The sequence below is a fragment of the Oryza sativa genome, chromosome 9, assembly GCF_034140825.1.
Source record: "Oryza sativa Japonica Group chromosome 9, ASM3414082v1".
Classification (NCBI taxonomy): Eukaryota; Viridiplantae; Streptophyta; class Magnoliopsida; order Poales; family Poaceae; genus Oryza; species Oryza sativa.
In genome coordinates, this window is record NC_089043.1 from 22633582 (window position 1) to 22651844 (window position 18263).

The following is an 18263-nucleotide window of genomic DNA, read 5'->3' on the forward strand; positions in this document are numbered from 1 at the left end:
CCTCGCGCGGGCGACCGGGGCGAACCCTAGCCTCCGGTCGCCACCACTCTTCCCTCCTCTCCCCCGCCTCGCCACCGCCGAAGCGCGTCGGCGGAAACCGCGCGGCCCGCCGGGATGGCGTCGGCGAGGCTCCTACCCTCGGCGGCGCGGCTGTCTCTGCGCGAAGGGGCGGCGCGGAACGCCAGGAAGGCCGCGCGGTGGCGAGGCGTTGTGGCAACGAATCTAGCGCCGCCACCGCCGGATCTAGCACCCTCGCGGCTGGATCCGCCGACGCCGCCGCCGGATCTGGGCCGTGGAGACACGGGCGCGGCGTCGGAGGCGAGACGTAGGTGACGGCGACGGCGGCGAGGCGCGGCGTGGCAGCCGCGGAGGCACGACATCGGCAGCGAAGGCATGGGCGCCGGCGACAGCGGACGGCCGTGGAAGCCGTGGAGGCACGGCGTCGGTAGCAAAGGCGCGGGGTGCCGGCGACAGCGGGCGGCCGTGGCAGCCGTGGAGGCACAGCGTCGGCAGCGAAGGCGCGGGCGCTGGCGTCAGCGGCGGAGACACGGGCGACCGTGGCCGACGGCGTGGTGGCTGTGGCTAGCTGGCAGGGCCAGCGCCGGTGGTAACTATGGCCGTGGCCTGAGGTGGCAGCGGCGGTGGCTGGCGGTGCGGAGGCAGAGGCTGTTGCAACGGTGGCGTCAGCGGCTGGTCGGCGACAGTAGGTGGCTGGACGACGGCAGCAGCGGCTACTATGGCGACCGTGGCTATGGAGAGAGGAGGCACGGTGGCGACTGTGGTTGAGATGGGAGAAGGCATGGCGGCCTCGGACGTCTAGCCGAGGGCATGGCAGACGGTTGCATCTGGCCGGCGAGGCAGCGTTTGGAGGAGGGGTCAGAGACCGGCTTGGCGCAGAGAGGCGCAGCCGATGGAGGGAGGCCAGATTGGCACGAGAGGCGCGTACAGTGAAGGAGGCCGACTTGGCGCGAGAGGCGCGGCCAGCGATAGAGGAGGTGACCCCGGTGCGAGGAGGAGCTGCCGATGGATGTGCGCGGTCTTCGGCGCACGAAGGCTAGCCGGCGGGGGGCGCCGGTGCAGTGGTCCCACATGTCGGCAAATGTTGAGCGGTGGTGGAGCATCGGTACGTCAGTCGCGGATTCGCAGGTGGTGAGCAGCGGGTGAAAACCTAGCCCGGCCTTGGCCGGACCGACATCGATGGTTAATTCCCCCTCCTGAGGACGTTGTCGTGCTGTCTCATTCTTCAAGGGTGGTTGTTGGGTGAAAGCCCTGTCTTGGCTCCTTTAAGCTCCGACGGACGGCGGCGGCGGTTTTCCGTCGCTTCTCTTCTTGAAGATGTTGTTTTGGCATCACCTAGCCGAAGCCTCTCGAACGATTGGTGCAAGCACGCTCTAGGAGTTGGCTTTGTGTTGGTTGTGAGGGCGTTCTTTTGGGCGATCTCGTCTGTATTCCTTTATTGGTTTAGCGGCGGTCGGTCACGCTTAGCGGCGACTAGTCCGGTGTTAGCTTTCTCCTGGAATTTGTGTGTTGGTGATGTCGGTGTGTGGGTGTGGTATATTTTTTCCTTTTTCCTGGTTACGACCATCCAGAGTTGTAATCTTGTAATTTTTTCCTGCTCTATCAATAGAACCTCGCACCGTCTCGTGCGAGTCGTTCAAAAAAAAGACGGTGTATCATAGGCTACTGTTTAGCAACAAATTCATAAAACCATAATTTTAATAAAAAGGTATTATCACAAAACTACATATTTCATAGTTTAAATCCATTAATTGCAGTGTAGCTATGGTGGAGTTTTCAACGTTGTAGTTTTCTATTTAAATTATCACCAAATGTGCAGCTTTATAATAGTTTTATTGTTGGATATATAGTTATGTGATACTTCATACCAAATTTGTAGTTTTGTTATATATCATTGTAAATGTGTCGTTTTTTCTAAGGAGTAAATGTGTAGTTTTGATATATCTTTAGTCAAGTTATTTATGCTTTCATGAAATTTACTTTTATCGCGAGGAATTTGGACTTGCGTACGTAAGGAAGGGGGGTTTGGGCCTCAGCGGTGGTGGAGGTAGTGGGCCGACTTGTAGGCATCCAAAACTGTTTGGAATAAGTTCACCGGAGATCCCTCAACTTAACAACGAGATTTTTTTTGACGTCCCTTAACCACAAAACCAGAAATCTCCACCTCTAAACTATACAAAACCGTTCACTCAAGGTCCCTACACACTATATATGGGTGGTTTCACTGACGTGGCATCCTAGTCAGAAAAAAAAGTATGTGGGGACCACATGTCAGCTGCACATTCATTCCCTTCTCTTCTCTCTTCTCTTCTTAGTCAGTGAGGGAGGTCGACGGTCAGTGGGCGGAGTGGCAATGGGAGGGTGGCAGGCGAGCATGGCGATGGGTGGCAGCGGGCCCATGTGGCATCGGAGCGGCGCCGGGATGCGGGCAGAGCGGCGATGGGCAGCGGCGAGAGGCGCCACCCTCCGCCCCGCTCGCTGCTCCCGCCGTCCCGCCCGCCTCTCTCCCCCAATCTACGCTACCTGCCGCCACGCCCGCCTTCTCTCCCCTCTCCGCGCCGCCCGTAGCCGTACCGACCCCCTCTCCCACTTCTTCCCCGCGCACCACCGCGCTTGCATCTATAGCCCGCATCTGTCGGGGAAATCGCTGCGAAGGACAAAGGCGACGCCGATGGCGCACGCGAATGGGAGCAAGGTTGCCGCCCACCTCACTCGCCTTCTCCACCGTTCTCCTCGCCGCCCCGTCGCGCTCGCCCGCCGCGGGCCTGCCGCCGTTCCGCCCGCCGGCCGACGGCCTACCTCACTGAAGAAGAAGAGAAGAGAGGTAAGAAAAGAGGCGACGTCGGGGCGGACGACTGCGGAGGTGGAGAAGAGGGAGAGGGCCTCCTGGGGGGCGGCCGTGGCGGGAGTGCTTGGAGAGGATGGCGGTGTACGACGAGTAGGCAAGGGAGGGAGAGAGGGTCGACGGGGAGAGTGCGCCGCTCGCCGGCGGCTGGGCCCAAGGTCGAGCACCCGGCGCGTTCGAACATCTCCGCCGCCGAGCTCGCCATCGCGCCGACCGCCACCACTCCTCTCCCACCGCCGTCGTCGCGTCGATCGCCTCTCTCTCCCTCTCCCGCCGCCGCCGTCCCCGCTCCGTCGCTGGCCACCTCTCGCCCCCTCTGTCGCCGCGCCTGCTTGAGAGAACCCGGAGAGAAGAGAAGAGAAAAAGAAAGAAAAGAGAGAAATATGGGACCTATACCATTGTCTCACTTACATGTGGGCCCCACATATTAATTTTAATTATTTTTGCTGACTATGATGCCATGTCAACGAAACCACCCATATATACTGTCTAGGGACTTTGAGTGAACTGTTTTGTATAGTTTAGGGGTGGAGATTTCTGGTTTCGTGGTTAAGGGATCTTAGAATATCTCGCGGTTAAGGGATCTCCGGTGAACTTATTCCAAACTGTTTCGGGCTTTGGGCCCCGAAACAGAGCACAAGGCCCAAGGCCCAGATGTTTGCTCCTTGTACAACCTGCTACACGTTCCATTGTCGCGTCCATTTTGGCTTCGTCCAAAATCCAAGCAGACACCATCATGTGAACTGTCTGTTCCAAGTCAGCTACAGTACTACTCCAAGTACTAACCGCGGTAAACAAACATCGTTCGCTGCAAACCTGCGGTTTTGTACTTTTGTTTACTGCCAAATTGCTCAAACTCCCTCGGTGAGTGTCTCAGATCTCGAGTGATTTTTCCCTGCCCGCGCAGTGGCCTATGCTTTGCATTTCGGTTTCTTCCACCAGTTCACCGAACATGTTCTACAGACACCTGAACAGCAAAATCGGCAGGTGCTGAGCCCTGATCTGCCCGTCCTTCACGTCAACATGCCACCGTCGGGCGTCAGAGATGCAGATGCCACGCCGGCTACACACGCTCCGGCGTGTGAGGGCAATAGCATTGTGACAGAATTTACCTAGCCTCATATATACTTCCTCTTTTTCACAATGGAAATCATTCTAGCATTTCCCACATGCATATTGATATCAATAAATCTGTCTAGAATCATTAACATCAATATGAATGGGAAAAATACTAGAATGACTTACATTACGAAACGGAGAGAGTATCACCTAAACCAAAAACATTACTAGCTATATACTCCACAGTGGCTTATAGTGGGTCACATCTCCCACTATATCTCCTCTCTTTGTTTCGCCTCGGCAAAGGAAACAAAGTGGCGATACTCGAGCAGCGCCACGACGGCGTCGAGTGGCGCGACCCAAGCAACGTCAAGCAGAGTGATTGAGGTCGTAGTCACGAGTGGCGCGGCCCAAGTGGTGCCGAATGAAACGGTTGAGGTCATGGTCGTGAGCGGCAGCAGCTTGGTCCAAGCAATGGCAACAAGCGGAGCGGCAGCGCACGGCCCAAGCAGCGCCGAGCGAAGCAGCGACGGATCAACCTCGAGCTCTCTTCCCGAAGGGGCGTGGGACACAAGATTGTGGGCCCAAATCTACAATTTTGATAAAGAACGTGCAGCTTATTTTGGCTCCTTATTCTTGTTGAGGCAACGAAAAATATTAACATGGAGAGAAATCTCTGGGTTAACCGGTTAGGGTTATATGATATGTATGTGAGTACACTGCTAACATACTTCCTCCGTCCCACAAAAAGCCAATTTAGAAAGGGATTGGATACATGTTTTTTATACAACAAATTAGACAAGAAAACATCTAATCCCATCCTAGGTTAGTTTTTCTGTGGGATGGAGGGAGGGTGGTATACGTCGCACTCACCATCGTCCGTCGGTGGCCTTTGTCGCGTCGGCCGCGTGTTACAGACTTACAGGCTCGTTTTTAACCGGAGCGCGACACTGGTAGGCTACCGGTGCAGCACAGCAGCGGCAGCTGCACTCTGGCGCCGTGCACGTGGAATCCCGGCCTCCCGACTCGCGGCAACCCACCGCGCGCGGCGGCGTGTTGGCGGGGGGGCATCTCGAAGCTTCGGGCCCATGCATCTCCCCAATCTGCCGCTCACCACGTGGTTAAAAAGCTTCCGGCCGGTGGGTGCACAGCCGTCGGATGCGGGATCGGGCGGTGGGGGAGACGCGCGAGGTTGCGTACAAACCTCCGGATTACACCGAGGTTAGCAGCAGCATCAGATTCGGGGGGACAATTTTTTTTTTTTTGCTTTAAAGTCTCGTCGCTTCGTCAGCCTCGCCGCGCGATGGACGGCGCCGTCGGCGAGCCGCCGTCCATGGCTGACGCTACGTACTACTACTACTAACCTACGGAGTAGATTTTTGCGGAGCCATCGTTTCGCTTATCTACGAAATAAACGAAACGATATATTTACAAACGAAAAATAATTTGTGAATAAAATTTTTATATACGTATTCTTAGCAATTACTCCCGCTGTCAGGTGGATGTGAAATATCTTATTACTACGAATCTAAACGAAGAGTATGAACAAATTCGTATAGTAGTAGGATGTGACACATCCAATCAAAATCACTTATATTATAGGATAGATGGAGTAAAAGAAAAGGCTGAAAAATAAACTTTGATAAAAAAATCTCAAAATCTGCTTCAAATTTAAAGTTAAAAATTTAAATTTTGACAGATAAATATAAATATAAGTGAAAAGATGATGCCCTTGAATTTTCGATGGACTGGCTTTTTGGACAGCATTTTGGTGCACGACATCGGCTGCAATTTCATGGGCTCCAACCGAAATTCGGCGGCAGTTGAGACCTGTGTCCTCGGCGGTTGATGACAGTTGAGAAAGTTCTCACCATCGCACTGACTCAGATATGGACTAGATCTAGGGCCAGATATGACCTTTTCTCTGGAGTATCAAGCTTTTGACCCTCGAAATACGATGCCTCGGTATTCGTCATATCAGCTTCTCTCTTCTTCGCACAACGCTAGTACTCCACGTTGCCCACATAAAAGTACTCTACTCTATTACTAGTTGCTTGGATGCTTAGCTACACTCTGTAAAAACTTCTCTTTAGAGAGCAAATCATTAGAGCAGATTCAATAGTAGACTATAAGCCAACTATAAATATATTTTAAAAAAAATAAAGAAAGTTTGAGAAGAGCAATGGGCTACAGATATGTAGCCAGCTGCAGCGCGGACTTCAAGACATAATGTGTGTATGACAGATGGGACTAGGTATTAATAGAATAGTAAGTAACTATTATATGAATTGGCTAGAGATGATTTGGAGCTAGTAGTTAGCTATACTATTAAACTTGCTCTTAGCGAAGACGGAGTACTCCTACTAGACATGCTTTTTTTTTTACAACTGCAAACTAGACATGCTCTGCAATCCGTATAAGAGCAAGCTTAATAGTATCGCTAACTACCAGCTTCAAACCATTTATAGTCAATTTTATAGCCAATTCATACTATAGATACCTATAAACATATACTACACAATTATACTTAGTCCCACATATCATATACACATGTATCTAGGAGTCCGTACTGCAGCTGGCTATAAATCTATAGCCCGCTGTTTTTCACTCTTCTCTTTTATCTCCTCTCTGTACCTGCTCTAACCACTTCATGATGCATCCGGAATTCCGGATGGAATTCAGTTGCCGTGCTAATTTTGTCTCGCTTACTGCTGGGCCCGCCGCCCGCTGTTCTTGCCCCTGCACACTCCACCGGTCATGATTCTTCTCGATTGCAACTCGCATGCTCGAAAAGGACATCGACTAGTTCTTTTTTAAAATTTTCTTTCTTCGTTTTCAATTCCAGGCAGCTCGAGTTAGAGTGAAGACATGAGCAAGCTCTGCATGAAGACATTTCACTGCGCGCGACAACTTGCTGAAGTGCTGATGAAAACAGCCTTTCCTACGTACGCTAGAAACCACTGATAGTAAATGAGGACATCATCACATCAAACACAAGATCCAAATAAAGAGGATGAAAAGAGATGAGGAAGATGAGGGCATAAAAAGGTTATTCGGTGGAGTGCAAGAGCAAGCGGTGAGCTTGGAGGAACAAGCATTGCCATTGGTGATATTATATTGGAGCCGTGGACATATGAATATATTCGTCTGAGTTTAAATCATGATGCTTATAAATATTATGTAAAAATACGTTTTCAGTAGTATAAATATATTTAGTTAACCTATGAATTTATTTTTATCTTTAAGTTTCTTTTAAAGTATACATAAAGTATACATAAGTATATAAATATATGTACACGTGATGTCCATGTGTAATGATATATGTGCACATATGCGTACGAAAACTATGATCATATTCGGAGCCCCATCGGTTGGTCAAATAAACTAAAGCAAAAGCTAAAATTTAAATTTCAAATTTAATTTTAAGGTATTTTCAAAGTAATTTATTTTTAGCATTGGCTTTTAAATCACTATAAACAAATATATAAAAATTTTACCTATTAATAACTTTTTATTTTTTAATAAACTGTTTTGGCTTATTAGGAAGTCTCAGGAACTGAAAAGAAAATATCAAAATGGCAAAGGGTTGCAATTACCTGTGAACCCCCGGGGCATCACGCTGTGCGCACCCAACCAAGTTAAGTGAGCGCCAATCTCTATACTGCGCCCACTCCCCCTCACTCCCACGCGGCACGCACCCCGCTGCACCCTGCACCACGCTCCACTCCACCCCCACCCCCACCCCACCCCACGCCGCGCCGCGCCATGCGCCGCCTCCGCCTCGCCGCCGCCGCCGCCGCGCCACACGGCGTCCTCCTCCTCCTCCTCATCCTCCTGCCGCTCGTGGCCGCGGCCGGGCCGGCGGCGGCCAAGGCGCCCGCGGCCCCGCCGGCTCCGCCCAACGTGACGACGGCGATGGCGAAGGGCGGGTGCAAGGCCTTCGCCGACCTGATCGCGGCGTCGCCCGACGCGTCCTCCACGTACCAGTCCGCCGCCGGCGGCGGCATCACCGTGTTCTGCCCCACCGACGACGCCGTCAGGGCGTTCCTGCCCAGGTACAAGAACCTCACCGCCGACGGCAAGGCCGAGCTGCTCCTGTTCCACGCCGTGCCCGTGTACTACTCCCGCGGCAGCCTCAAGTCCAACAATGGCGTCATGAACACCCTCGCCACCGACGGCGCCGCCAAGAACTACAACTTCACGGTGCAGAACGAGGGCGACGCCGTCACCATCAAGACCGCCGCCTCCGGGGACGCCGCGCGGGTCAAGTCCACGGTGGTGGACGCCGACCCCGTCGCCATCTTCACCGTCGACGCGGTGATCGAGCCGGTGGAGCTGTTCAAGCCGGCGCCGTCGCCGACGCCCGCGCCGTCGCCCGCTCCGGCGGCGGACGCTCCCAAGGCCAGTAAGCCCGCGCACCACCCGGCGCCCGTCGTGGCGGACGCTCCCGGCCCCGCCGCCACCGACTCGCCTCCGGCGGACCAGAAGAAGGAGGCCAAGAAGAGCGCGGCGGCCGGCGCGCCGCCGTGCGTCCGGTGGTTCGCCGCGGCGTTGGCCGCCGTCGCCATGGCCTCCACATTGGCCTAGGGCAATTGTTCTTTTTTTTTTGTGTTCTTGGTTGATGATCCATTGGCGTGATCGTGGTGTGATGGCGTGTTGATGTGCTTGCGAGATTTGTGCTTACTTTCGTGGAAGAACTAGTGGAGTGCTTAAATATTTTGTTAGTGCTTTCCTAGATTTTCGTTTTTTTGTTTGTGCCTGCTGTTGCTACTTGTTAATTGTTAATTAGCATTAGTAGATCATGAGATGTTGATATCTTATCAGCATTTTGGTTTTGACTTGATGAGTGCAGTTAAGTTGCTGAGATTTTGCTACATGAACCGTGCATTTTAAAATTTAAACCCATTTTGCAGCTTTTCCATTATTTTTTTGACAGAGAGATTTGTCACTTAAATTGTTGGAATGTTTTTCTGTACATCTCCTCGAGCAAATCTCAGATATGAAACTTATCATGGTGCCCGTTTTACTGACAAATTGGCAAGGATCTTTTCGTTGCATCAAGTGCAACTTCTGCAGCTCATTTCTTGTTATTTCAGTTGTCGGTGGAGCCATAAGGCCATTTGCTTCAGAGGTCAAAACAACCCAACCCACACATCAAAAGCAACAGTAAAAAATTCCTTAAAAAGCACACAGTAAAAATAAAGAAAGGTGGAAGTAACTGTTACTAGAAGGAGAGGAGGAGATCGAGACAGAGATATTTGACGTGATCGAGCCGGAGAGATTTAAGGTGAGCTTGAAAGAGGGGTTGAGATTGTGCCTTGACACAGAAAACAAACGAGACATTAGCACATAATTATTTATATGCATTAGCTATCGCAAAATTAAAATTTTGATTTACATAAGACTTATATATATAAAAGGTTTTTAAATGTAAAAAAACGTAATGTTGAGCAGTTTTGAAAGCGTGTTAAACGTTCTTTTTTTTTCTTTAGAACTCAGCCATAATTTTAGTTGCATTGTGTCTTTTTTACCGAGAAAACAGGACACGAGACCGATTCCGATTCGGGCCAATTTCCCCCTAGGAGGGGATGAAAACGAGCCTTTATTGGTAGCACCGACAGGGCTGTGGATCCATTCGGACACTGCCGCCACTCGCAGCTGAGCGACCTCGCAGTGTTGCCATCCTAGCCCAGCATCTTTTGGCACGAGAAAGCGCTTCGGAACTGTGCCCGTTTCCGACAAGACAGTGGGCAGCAAATCTTGTTTCAGTCATTCCTCTTCTTTGGTGGTCAGTGATGCCGCTTCTCTGATCACTTGGTTGTTGGTTGTTTCAGTCACGGCCTCTCTAAAGCTTCACAATCCGGTCACGAACGGTATCATCTAATTTCGTGGAATCCGTTGATAAACCGATAAAGACTGATAAAATTTGAATAATTTTTGCTGAAAAAATAAATTTTAGTTTGGTTGTTTTTTAACTTTACGTGAAAAATCGAGTGGTTTTTATTTTTGGCCTAGTCCGGAAAATCCGCATTTTGCTAAATTCGAATCGAATTCTACTAGAAGTTGTGTACTCTGTCACTCTCTTCTTTCACTCCTTGCACTTCTTTTTAAAAAGAAAAAAGTACGAATTAACCCCTTTTATCGCGGTCGTCCGAAATACCCCCCTGAACCACAAAAACGGATATTTTTCACCCACAACTATGCAAACCGGACAAATTACCCCCCTCGACTCAGTCCACAATGGTTTTGGTTTACGTGTCGTACGCGTGGTAGTCCAGTCAGCATTCTATTTATATAAAAAAATGGGACCCACCTGTCATATCCTCTTCCACTTCCTCTCTCTCCTCTCTCTCTCTCTCACTCTTCCCCCCTCTCTCTCTCATGCGCATGCACGCTCGGCGGCTCGTCGATCCCACGGAGGAACTCGAGGAGCGGCGGTCACCGTCGCCGTCGCTGGTACCGCGCGCCGACGCCATCTCCCCTCGGGCCCCGCCCGCATCGCGTGCCCTCGTCCGTCGCCCGTCGTCGTTGTCGCCTTGAGCCCCACCTGCGCGCCGTCATCCGTCGCCATCATCCTGCGCCCGTGTGCTGCCGCTGTCGCGTCTCGGAGAAGGCGAGCGCGGCGGCGGAGGAGGCGAGGGGACGACAGAAGAGCGTGGCGGCGGAGGAGGAGAGAGGGCGACGGAAGAGTGCGGCGGCAGAGGAGAGTCCTCCACCCAGCCAGCCGCCGCCGTAGCCGCCTCTGCCCGTCCAGCCGCGCCCGCCGTCGCAGCCGCTTGGCTAGCCAGTCGCCTCCGCCCGCCCAGCCGCGCCCGCCGTCGCCGCTGCTCGCCCAGCCAGCCACCGTCGTAGCCGCGCCCACCACCGCCGCTGCGTGCTTTAGCGAGGGGAGGGGATGAATATGTGAGGAGAGAGAGAGGAGGGGTGCACAGGTGGGCCCCACCGAATTTTTTTAAAGGAGTGCTGACTTGCCTGCCACGTGTATGCCACGTAGATCAAAAACCACTCCAGAGATTGAGTAGAGGGGGTTATTTGTCCGGTTTTAGTAGTTGAGGGTGCAAAATATTTGTTTTTCGAGTTCAGAGGGTAATTTATACGACCGCGATAGTTCAGGGGGCAATTCGTACATTTCCATTTTAAAAATATATTTTAGAGTATTTTTTTTCATAATAAACTTCTTTTCCAACCCAATCCGCTAATAACACATATAAAAAATTGATTCATCAATTATTTTCTATTGCTTCTTTTATATTTCTACGGTTTATCAGTCATAGCTCAATCAATCAAAGCTGAGCTGAAAAAAAAACTGGGAGGTTTCAAACTGATTTTGAAGAAATAAGTTCAGAAGTTTTTAACTTGCAAAAAAAGAAGGAAAATGCTTGCGGTCGGACGTCCGACGCACCAAACAAAATCGGACGTGATCTGCTCACGACCTACATACTACTCTCTCCATCCTAAAATGTTTGAAGATGTTGACTTTTTTAAAAATATTTGACCGTTCGTCTTATTCAAAAAATTTAAATAATTATTAATTCTTTTCCTATCATTTGATTTATTGTTAAATATACTTTTATGTATACATATAGTTTTGCACATTTCACAAAAGTTTTTGAATAATACGAACGGTTAAACATGTTTAAAAAAAGTCAACGGCGTCAAACATTTAGAGAAGGAGGGAGTATATGTCTAGCTGTTGTCTTATTTTTTTTCTCTCAGCCTACTGCATGGTTGCACATTTCTCTCTCTCTCTCTTACTTTTCTCCTTAGTACTTCACTCTAATATATAAGTGTGTATGTATGTAGAAAAAAAAAAGCTATGCATGCATTAGTAGATTCAAACTAGTTTTCTCCTAAAAATATTTATTAAATCTACAATCCGATTACACTATTATATCTGTTGCAATTAAATCTTTACAATAAGATCTTAGTTGATTATATTTTTGATAAAAAAATAAATAAAAAGAATAAAACACTATTAAATCCTAATTGAAACATTTTTATTCTATATATGAAACATCGAGTTATAAGTGTTGCAACACTGCACCTATTTATTGAAACACTAGAAAAAACACTGGTGCAATATTTACATTGAACTAGTGAAACATTAGAAAATACTTATTGAAACATCTAAATAATATCACGTGCAATATTTATAAAGATCTACTACAACATAACACTTAAAATGTGCAACATAGTCAAATTCCAATTGAAACATTTATTTCTCACACGTGAAACATCCAAGTTCAACGGTTGAAACATTTGTATTTTTTCTTAGAATATAATGACGTGATATCTTGTTTTTTTTTTTGCGGCGAAAGGAAATAGATTACTCTTCTAGAATATCATTACAAACCAAATGAGAGATGAAACTGCAACTATTTCCTAACCAGACCTCAGAGATGTTTTCACCGCTAGCCTTATTAGCTAAAAGATGACTGATACTATTCTGACTTCGGTGACCCTTAACCAACTTAATCTCCCTACTAACATGTATGAGGTCCTTGATTTCCTTAACTAGAAAAGCTTGATCCGACATCGCTTTCTCAGTAGACTTTAGAAGCTGTATTGCTTCTAGGCAGTCAGACTCAACAATGATCGGCCTGAGGGACCAATGCAGGGCCAATAGTAATCCTTCTCTGTAGGCAAGAAGCTCTGATTCTAAGGCACTGATGCAGCTCGCCAGGGGTTTACAGGCTGAAGCAATTACCTCTCCTGTACTGTCCCTGAGGACCATGCTGATTCCTCCCTTATCTTGACTAGCATCAAAGGACCCATCAATATTCAGTTTCACCCAGCCCAAAGGAGGTCTCACCCACCTGTGCTTGACATTGTTCTACATCTGGGAACTCCTGATGGCGCCCGTCGCTACATAATCCACAACATGTTTTCCTTTCATTAAATTTGCTTGGGGTTTGTTGTTTGATCTCAAGCAGAGAACACATATAGCTTTCCAAGAATCTTCTGGAAGACTCAGTTGTCGGTGCAGGTTTCCCATGCGTAATATCATTGCGAACAAACCAGTTGCGCCACAATACCATGAGAAACATAGCCCGCTCGGGTTCGAGAAGATGCTCCAATCTATCAAAGATCCAACCTGATACAAACGGGCCATCATCCATAATACAGGATATATTCTGGGACTCCTTCATGACCATCCAAAGAGACTTGGCATGTGGACATCGATACAATGCATGGGCAATGTCTTCTTCCTCAGTACCGCAAATTGCACAAACATCTGTGGCCTCCAATTTCCTTCTCTTCTTGTTCACCATGGTAGCAAGGCAATCTAATGCCACCTTCCAAGCGAAAATTTTTACCTTCTGAGGCACATTACATTTCCAAAGCATGTTCCATGCTTTACTACGGTCGACTGCAGATGAGGCTGAACAAGCATTCTCAGAAGCAAGCGAAACTGCCAGGCTATAAGCACTTCGGACTGAAAACCTCCCTAATCTGTCTGGGTGCCAAGCCACAAAGTCGCTTACATCCTGAGAGGGAACACGAATTTTCAGTATAACTTCAGCATCAATGGGCCAGAATATCTGTCGAACCCGATCGACATCCCATTCGCCTGCATCTGTTAGGAGGTCAGCTACCCATTTGGTTCTGCAGTTACTCTTCTTGGTGATCGGTCGTCTTGAGTGATCACGCGGAATCCATGGATCACGCCATATACGGACTGAGCGACCGTTCCCAATTCTCCATATTATCCCCTTCTTCAGCAATTCCAAACCAAACTCAATTGCTCTCTAGCCCGGCGAAGCATTCCCGCCAAAACTTGTGTCAATGAGATTTCCATTTAGGAAATATTTCGCTTTCAGAACTATTGCACAAAGACTGTCAGGAGAATCAATTAGCCTCCAGGCCTGCCTGGCTAACAGAGCTTGGTTGAACAATCTAAAATCCCTGAAACCCAAGCCACCACAATTCTTGGGTTTAGTCAGCGTATCCCAAGCCTTCCAGTGTGTTTTCCGCACCCCCTTTTCACCACCCCACCAAAAACCTCTTGTGATTCTTGTAAGTTCATCACACACAGATTCTGGGAGTTTAAAAATTCCCATGACGTACACCGGAATAGCTTGGATTACCGCCTTGATCAGAATCTCCTTTCCTCCACTTGAAAGATAATTTTCTCCCCACTGTATCAGCCTCTTCCAAATTCTTTCCTGGATGCTCTGAAATTTTCCTTTCTTTAGCCTTCCATCTGGGGTTGGGAAGCCTAAGTACTTATCCTCAAAAACATTATTAGCAATTTGTAGTGTATCCCTGATAGCCTCCTGAACTAACTCTGAGGAAGAGTCCCCAAACATTATGGAGCATTTCGAGGGATTTATCTACTGACCTGTAGCAGTTGCATAGTCATTAAGAACCTCCCTGATCACCTCTGCCTGTTCTGGTACAGCCTTGAGAAATAACAGAGTATCATCTGTGAATAGTAAGTGTGAGATACCCGGAGCACTACGGCATATGTGAATAGGAGAAAGCACCCCCTGCTGGACCTTTTCATCTAAGAGCAAAGATAGTCCGTCGGCCAGGAACAGGAATAGGAAGGGAGATAAGGGATCTCCTTGACAAAGTCCCCGAGATGGAGCAAATGAATGAAGAAGGGTTCCATTGAATTTAACCGAGTATCTCACCGTGGTTATACACTCCATAATCCATCTAACCCACCGGTGAGCGAAACCCAACTTATACATTGCCTGCTCCAAGAAGCCCCAATCCACCCTGTCATACGCTTTCGATAGATCAAGTTTGTATGCACTTGCTGCTTTGTTTGGATTCTTGTTCTTCTGGATATAGTGGAAGCACTCAAAGGCTAGAAGAGCATTATCTGTGATCATTCTACCAGGTACAAATGCACTTTGGTTAACAGATATTAATTCATCCAAGAGGGGTCTCAATCTGTTCACTAGGCACTTCGAAACCACTTTATAGATCACATTGCACAGGCTGATCGGTCTTAAGTCTTTTAGTTCAGTGGGTTGATCAATCTTTGGAATGAGCACGATTGCAGTGTCATTAACCCCCGCTGGCATAATTCCTGACCTAAAAAATTCCTTCACTGCCCTCACAATGTCACTCTTCAAGCCACCCCAGTTCCTCTGATAGAAACGAGCCGGGAAGCCGTCGGGGCCCGGCGCCTTAATTGGGCCAATCTGAAACATAGCAATGGCCACTTCCTCCTCTGTAAAATCCTCGCACAGTTTATCATTCATCTTAGCTGAAACCTTAGTTTGGAAGAGCCTAGTAATCTTGGACTGGTCCAAGCTTGGGGTCAGCAGTGTACAACTTCTGAAAGTAATCAGTTGCCATTCTCTTCATTTCTGTTGTCGAACTGTGAACAGTTCCCTCTGAGTCCCGCAGCTTCAAAATTTTGTTCTTTTTGGCTCTCCACACCGCTCGGGAGTGAAAGAACTTGGTGTTGCGATCCCCTTCTTTCAGCCAGCTAACTCGTGAACGCTGCAGCCAGAGCATCTCCTCCCTATACAACAAATCATTCATGTTGTCAGTCACTTGTCGAACTGTTGCCCCATCAGCGTTTGCCTCAAGGAGGTTGGACAACCTTTTCCGCGCTCTCTCCAGTTCACGGCCAACGATTTTGCATTTGGTTCTGCTCTAGGAGTGAAGTGCTATCATTACTTTACTGAGAGCCTTGTTAATCTCCCCCAGATCCTCCTTTGTCCCATATTCACTCCAGGCCTCACCTATCACTTCAGATATTGCTGCTTCCCTCTCCCAAAAGATCTCATACTGCAAGCACTTCTTCCTCCCTTGGGTCCGAGAATCACCCGACAATTGCAACACAATTGGACAATGATCAGAGCAAGGGGACACTAAGTGAGATAGTTGGGCATTACTAAACACATCTCTCCAATTGTTCCACCCCTCTCTTTTGTTATCATAAGTATGAGGCAGTCCTCTAAAACCCAGGTCATGCAATTCACAGCTATGTAAAGCATCTCGGAAAGCTCTCATCTGAGACTCATTTCTAGGTCTCTTGGAGAAATGCTCGTATTGCCACAGCACCTCATTGAAATCTCCCATAACCAACCATGGAAGATCAGAGGATTGCCTTATATCTTCCAAAAGGGACCACATACGATGTCTATTCTCAACACAAGGCTCCCCATACACAAAAGTAACATGCCACAAAGGACCATCCACAGTCATTCTCACATACGCATCAATATGTCTTTCATTCATATTTAAAACTTCCACATAAACAGTCTCGTGCCAGAAAAGAGCAAGACCACCGCACATTCCTTCATTACTGACCCCAGCAAAACCTTTCAAACCCAATCTATTACGCAAATGCCTAATTCTTTCCACTTTTTGTCTAGTCTCACATAAAAACACTAAATGGGAACCAACCTCCTTAACCAAGGTACAAAGATCACGAACTGTCGTGGCGTTCCCAATACCCCGACAGTTCCATGACAAGCAACTCATTTCTCCTGACGGGATCCAATCACAGATCCCGTCAGTTTACCAGCAGCCCCCGAGCTGGTTGCTTCCCTGTCTTCCACCTTTATGCTCTCCCCTTTCTCCTTTTTAAACCTCTTCAACGCTCGTGGAGTGCTGCTAGGAGCTAGCTGAAGCTGTTTACTCTCCTCCGCTGCCTTGCCATACTCCAAGAGTGCTTGCTTGACTCTGCCAGAATGCTTGCCATCTCCCTGCTCTGTTGTTCTTCTTTTGTGTTGACTATTAGTTTCATCCATTGAGCCCTCTCCAAAGGAAGCTTGCTGGTGCAGGTTCTTCATCGCCGGAATCATCTCCTCCGAAGGTAGCTGATCAACAACTATATCAGTGATAACCTCCCGAGACAACTCACCGTACTGTTCTGGACCTGTCTGTGCCGAAACCTACAAATTACGGGCCTTCTCTGCAAGCAGTTGATCTATCTTCCCATCTCCTGCTTTCTCCTTGGACTCAAATCCATCATGTGCATCCACCCTCGGTGGGATCGCCTCATCCCATTGCTCACCCTTCTTCTGTCTGGACGATGTAGAGCTTGCACTACCAGCACTCCTGAAGGACAGCTTGTGTGCCACACCTGAAGACTGCACTGGTTGTATTTTACTGATCTTCCTCTCAAACGGTTTCAAAGGGGAGCAACGCAGGTCTGCAGAGAATTGGAAGGGTTGTCCACCTGTGAGTAGTTTCTTTTCGCAGTCCTTGTCTGAGTGACCGATAAACCCACAGATGAAGCAGAAGTGGGGCACCCTCTCATACCGTAAGTCAAAATGTCTGACAACCTCACTACCTTGCTCCTTGATCTTAATGGCAAGCTTTTTCCGGAGGGGGCGCTTAACAGGGAGATCCACACGGATGCGGAAAAAATCATGTTTATTACGGCCGTCATTCTCCACATCCACCTCCCGAACGTGACCAAGCTTACTACCATAGAGATTTCCTCTTTCCCTCGTCATCAACACCAAGGGCAGATCATAGATTCTAACCCAGATGGGTACCACCTCAAGAGGTACCTGCGACGGGCTTATAATCCCATCAAATTGGGCCACCAATAAGGCGTCCCCCCTATGCAGCCATGGACCCCCTTGAACTACAAACTGATAGTCACCCTCAGATGTAAAGGTAACGATGAACAGATTATCTCTGAGCGACTTATAACTCATACCAGATTTCAGCCTCCATGCTCTGCGCATATCATCAAAAAGAGCTGTGGGGATTGGTGTGCGCATTGAGTAATACCTTGATAGGATTGTCCATTGACCCGCAAGCTTGACTTCTTCATCTTCAAGATTCACCTCAATTGCATCTTCTTCTTCCTCATAGACTTCTCCCTCCGTGAAGGTTCCTGGACCTTCAGTGTAGAAACCTTCAGCATCACCCTCCAGGGTACCATGGGAATCCCTATCCCGACTGCCTTCTCCAACCTCCTGAGATGCAAGTACCAACGCCGAGGCCATTGGTTTCCCCTTCGCCGATGGATCCCCCGGCGGCTGTTGAGAACTTTCGATCACAACTTATGTTGTTGGCTTCGGACGGGTAATCATCTTATCGAGGATCCTTTTATCACCCCCACCGCCAACAGACGCCATGATTGTACTTTTACAGCCTTTCCAAGCAAACCCTAGGAACCGAATATGGGGAGATATCTTCTTGGAAGACAGGAGGATTGACCGCCCCCCGGACGACCCTCCTCCTGTTTTATATGATAGAACCTCCGAGTCCGGATCTTTGACGAACTTCCACCATGGGTACCAACCAAAACCATATCTTCTTTGTATTCCATATCCAATTACTGCAGGTTTGTTGCAGATATCCCATAATCGAACCCACCCTATAGATGTATCCTTATCTGTTCTGGACAGGAATT

At 48.6% G+C, this 18263-nt stretch overlaps 1 protein-coding gene and 1 pseudogene across 1 annotated transcript; one reads left to right on the top strand and one right to left on the bottom strand.

Annotated features, from left to right (window-relative positions):
* Positions 1 to 7606: 7606 nt before the first annotated feature.
* On the top strand, positions 7607 to 8796 carry LOC4347365 (fasciclin-like arabinogalactan protein 1). Its single transcript, XM_015755845.2, has one exon. It carries the CDS (start codon positions 7688 to 7690, stop codon positions 8507 to 8509), a length of 822 nt encoding a protein of 273 aa, XP_015611331.1. The 5' UTR covers positions 7607 to 7687; the 3' UTR covers positions 8510 to 8796.
* A 3452-nt stretch (positions 8797 to 12248) lies between these two features.
* On the bottom strand, positions 12249 to 17985 carry LOC136351722 (uncharacterized; annotated as a pseudogene).
* Between the last annotated feature and the right edge of the window lie 278 nt (positions 17986 to 18263).

What these genes read in the sequence shown, in the direction of transcription:
- LOC4347365 (XM_015755845.2), top strand. Translation starts at nt 7,688, where the DNA reads ATGCGCCGCCTCCGCCTCGCCGCCGCCGCCGCCGCGCCACACGGCGTC.